The sequence below is a fragment of the Arachis duranensis genome, chromosome 1, assembly GCF_000817695.3.
Source record: "Arachis duranensis cultivar V14167 chromosome 1, aradu.V14167.gnm2.J7QH, whole genome shotgun sequence".
Classification (NCBI taxonomy): domain Eukaryota; kingdom Viridiplantae; phylum Streptophyta; class Magnoliopsida; order Fabales; family Fabaceae; genus Arachis; species Arachis duranensis.
The window spans coordinates 464,441-469,636 of NC_029772.3; the positions used below are offsets into that span (position 1 = coordinate 464,441).

Genomic DNA, 5,196 nt, shown 5'->3' on the forward strand with positions numbered 1-5,196 from the left:
TAGTTTAATAGTTTAATTATTTATATAAAACAATTATTCATTTTATTTTTTAAATAGAAAATAAAATTATATAATATATAATAATTTTATACACTTAAAATTGTTAACTTTTGTTCAGAAATGTTAGGGAGAAGGGGGATCGAAACCTATGCTTGTCCTCCCTTAGATCTGTCCTGTGTGTGCGAAATATGACTTTTTTTTGTTACCATCTCAAATCTAAATTTCTATTATGAAGCACAAATAGTTTATTTTGGTGAGTTGTTATGTTTGTGTATTGAACATTTTAGATATGATACTCATTGATATTTATTCGATACGTGTGTCTGTTGTATTTAACTGTGTCTTAATAAAAAATAAAAAATAAAAAATAAAAAAATTATTTTTCGGACACGTTTAGACATATTTAAATATCATCACGTATTAGCGTATTTAATTTTATTCTTGAGATATATTCTTAAAATGAATTTAGATATAGCATATTATTATTATTTATTAAAACAAAAAATATTTTAAATACTTGATATAATTAAAATAAAACATTAAAAATAATTTAAAAAATTAATTTATATTTTTTAATAAAATATCAAAATATGATTACGATTTATCTAAAAAATACTTTATATTTTATATGTATGCATGCCTTCGTGTCTTATAAGATTTTAAAATTCGTGTGTTAGCATGTTTCGTGTCGTGTCGTGTCCCGTATCCATATCAGTGTTCATGCATCATAGATTCTACTAAAAGCATTAAACATAGCTAGGGAATAGTAATTTTAGAAAATGATAATATCACTTTTAATTTTTATAATATAATTTTTTATAATTTTTGTGTTATATAAATTAAAAAAAGAGTGGTATTATTAAAATAAAAATAACATTATCATCTTTCTATTTGTATTGTAAAGCAAAAATATATACATGTACCACACACTTTATTACTATGACCTTTTTTTATTATTTTTTAAATTTAAATTTAATTATTCTACTAGTGCTTATAATTTTATTAAACTTTTAATTAAATTTTTATATTTTTTAATCAAAATTCTATAATATATTAAATTTTATAATTAAATTCGATTTTTATCGTGACAAAAACACTATAATTAATGAAATATTATGTTAAACAAAACAAATATACTACACGTAAAACAAAAAAATTTAAAAGATAACTTTTCTTATTTTTTAAATTATAAAAAATCCTAAACATTCTCTCACGCTAATAGAGAATGGACGAGAAGAGGAGAAATAAGAGAGCAAAAAGAAGAAGTAGGAAGAGATGGTAACGCCAATGGTGGGAAGAAGTAAGAAGTGAGGAAAGAAACGCCACTGTCATAGTCGCTAGATGTCCTCTATCACCACCACTGCCATGCAGAGAGAGAGAGAGGGAGATCCAAAACGATGGAAGAAAGATAAAGACAAAACGAGAGAGGAATTGCGAAAGGAAGATCAGCAGGTTACGAGAGAGAAAGAGAATGGTGCAAAAGAGGGAGGTGATGGAGGATGATGCCACTGTTGCCACATCGTCCCTTTTCATTTGTTGCCGCTGCTCGTGCTCACCGTCTCAATTTCGATCTCATATTTCTTCATATTGCTTTGTTTTGTCCTTCTTCTACTTTTATTTTTGAATTAGTTTTATTTATATTCACTAATTATGCTAAAAAAAATTTATTGTATTAAAAAATTCTGATTATAAATTTTGATGATGTGTTCTGTTTGTTATTAATTAATTATGTTATGTAAAAATTCTGCTTTTGATCATACTAAAAATTAATTATGACAATATTTGCTTTTAATTTGGTGGGTAAGGGAAGTGAACCCTACCTATAGAAAATGAGTATCATAACTTCTTTGTCTTTTTCATAGGTAGAAAATATGGATAAATCAGTTAATTTATATTTTTAAATATATTTTTTATTATTTAATGTTAATAAAAACTTAATTACAAAATTTAATATAATATAAAAATTTAATTAAAAAATATAAAAATTTAATTAAAAAATCAATAAAAATATAAAAATGAATGAAATAATTAAACCTTAAATTTAATATGTCAATTATTCCATATTAGTCAAATCATTAAAATTAAACCAATATAATCCAAAGTTCAATAAGTGTTTATAAAAGTATATTTATAAAGTTATCAAAAAACCCGTCCCAAAGGATATATATTCCAATCTTTTGCTATTTTTTTTAATACTTTATAACTGTATTTTCTATTTTTTTATAAAAAATAATACAGAAAAAAGGATAGCGTATTCTATGAATAGACTGCACTTTTAAATATAGCTTTAAAAAATGTTGTTGAATGGGTAATGTTTTTATAGTATATGAGGTCAAATATCACTTTAAAAAAGTACTTTAATTTAACATATCATATAACTTAATATAGAAAAATTTATAATATAAATTAGGACAAAGCATTATTTTTGCCTCAAATGTTTTGGTGTAAGTCTTAATATTATTCTATTTTTTTAATTGTGTCCCAAGTAAAAGCAACTCATCAATCTTATCTCCCAGTTAACTTTATCAAAAACTATTAACATAAATGATGGCATATAATCACTTTAACTAAAATAATTCAATAATACTACACTTAATCATATTAATTAAAATAATTCAATAATTAAAATAACTTCATCAATTAATTACTTTTCAACTATGCTACACTTAATCACTTTAATTTAAATTCTTCAATAATATTAATTTCTTGTGTATTTATTAATTTAAATACTTTTATTTGAATAATTTAATATTTTTGATAAATAAAATTATCTGGATTAGTTATTAAATTCTAAACTTGTAGTATTATTATTTTTTATATATATATTCTTAAATAAAGTTAATTAATTTATAAATAAAAATTTTATTTAAACATCAATTTTATTTTGAATTTATTATAAGAGCGCAGTAAAGGACGTTATAATTTTTGTTTCCAATTCATTGACTATATAAAAAATAAAAAAAAATCTTTACCTTTTATTTTTATATAAACTTTTTATTTATAATATCTCTAACAAATGTATTTATTAATATACTTATTAACAACACCCTTACTATTTTTGTAAGACAGATAGTTTAAAATTTAAAATAAATTACACGAAATACTAACATGAGATTAGAGTGAGCAAAATTTATTATTTTTCTTTTGTAGTTAGTCAATAATATTTAAAAATATGAGTTAAAAACTTATTAAATTATTAGACTAAAAAAATTGATTAATATCTAAAAATACTGATAAAAAATAATAAATTCTATTGATATTTGAGTTTTTTTTTAATTAGTATAAAAAAATATTAGAAGATTAATATAGTTTATTATTTTAGATTGCAGTTTTGATTATTAATTTAATTTTTTTAATATAATAATTCAATAATATAGCCTAAGAGTGGAAATTGATAGTTAATGGCTTTTCTCACTAATATATCATCAATCAATTCATGCTACTAGCTATTAACAAGGAGGAATAATGGCATACCTTTGACTTGTTGATCCCAACAGAGCGATGTAGCCAAAGTGGTCTTCCCAGAACCAGCCAAGCCGGTCAAAACAATGACTGACACGCCATCCCTCTCCCTCATAACCTCCGCCTTCAACTTCCTCATTGACTCCTCCAATCCCACCGTGAACCCTCGCTTCTCTGGAACACCACATACCCCCCTCCTTTCCGAAACACAGCCACATTTAAGCACCTCAATAATCTCTCTCAACTTCTCAAGCGTCTCATTCAAATCCTCCCTCAAAGCTTCATCAAAGTAATCACAATCATCATCATTGTTATTATTATTATTATTCTTTATATGCCGAACGAGCCAGGAGAAGCAATTTTCCCACAAGTGCGACCAAGAAGAGCAACTGCAATTGCATAGGCTTGCACCGTCATCATCAGTTTCTGTTATAAGAGCCGTGATTTGCTCTCTTTGTCGATCAAGGTGTTCGTCGTCGTAATTGTATTGCTTGATCTCGTTGAACAGAGGAGTCAACTCTGTGAGGATTACTGACCTTAGAAATCCTCTGTTCTGATTGCTCTTTCTTGCCGTTTGAAGCATTTCAAGGATGCTCTCGGATGCCTGTTGAAGTAGAGATGCAAGAACGGCAATTTGCGTTGTGTGCGCCATTATTAACGGCGATGAAGTTCAAAGTGATGAGAAAAAGAAAGAGGAAACAAACAGAAGCTATAGGAATGCGTTAATTGGCAGATTGGAAGTTGAATAAGGGGAATCAATCAATATAAAAGGGTGAAGCTAATCGCCAGCGGTTTAAATAATTCGAAGTTTCCTCTGACCTTTCGAGTCCCTTACGACTTTCTTTCCTCTCCGCGGCTTATAGTATGAATGTGATTAGTAACGTTAGTAAAAAGTATCAGGGATGCACGATAATGATTTAACAAATCATATAATGACTCTCAATTATCAACGTTACGATAAAGTTGATAATGTAATTTATATTATATGTATATTAATTTTATAATTTTTTATTATTAATATATAAAATGATACATGATTTAAATTAAGAAAAAAACAAAAAACTCACCAATGATTTTTTATTTTATTTTTTTAAATCTTGCACAATGATTTTTTATTTTAATTTTGTAAAAAATAAAAATCTCATCCAACAATTTTTTATAATTATTTAAAAAAAGAAAAATAAAAATCTCATTCAAACAATTTCTAATTTTATAATTAGCCCCCATATTCTCATAAAATTTCAAAAAATTTAATATTTTTATATTTTACAAAAAATCTCTCATATATAAAAAATTTGTCACTTAAAAAATTTTAAATTAAAAGATTTAATTAATTATCAATTGAAATTAGTATTGATTATCAATTTTTATTTTACTATATTTATGGTCATGTTTTTGTATCGTAATGAAATTAAGGATTTGGAAACTTTTATACTTTAATAACTTAATTAGAAACTTCTAACTATATCAAAATGTAATAAAAAATTCAACACGCAGAATCATTGATTTATAAGGAAAATTGAAAAAGCCAGTCTAACTTTGTATTCCCCTTTGTCCTGGTATTAGTTTTTCAGGTAATATATGTAATAAAAGATTTAATTACTCTTAAGGTTGTTATAGTTTTACTAATTTTAATTACGTTTTTATATTTTTTTAAGTAAATTTTTATATTATTTTTAATTTTATAGTTAGACTTTTTTTTAGTATAAAAAATATTAGAATTATTAACTAATT

At 24.5% G+C, this 5,196-nt stretch overlaps 1 protein-coding gene across 1 annotated transcript in view; it reads right to left on the reverse strand.

Annotated features, from left to right (window-relative positions):
- LOC107481125 (probable disease resistance protein At5g66900) overlaps window positions 1–4,207 on the reverse strand; it is a 9,174-nt gene extending 4,967 nt beyond the window's left edge. The window contains exon 1 of the mRNA XM_016101687.3: window positions 3,475–4,207. Coding sequence (XP_015957173.1) covers window positions 3,475–4,114 — 640 coding nt within the window. The 5' untranslated portion in view covers window positions 4,115–4,207. The remainder of the gene's footprint in view (window positions 1–3,474) is intronic.
- Between the last annotated feature and the right edge of the window lie 989 nt (window positions 4,208–5,196).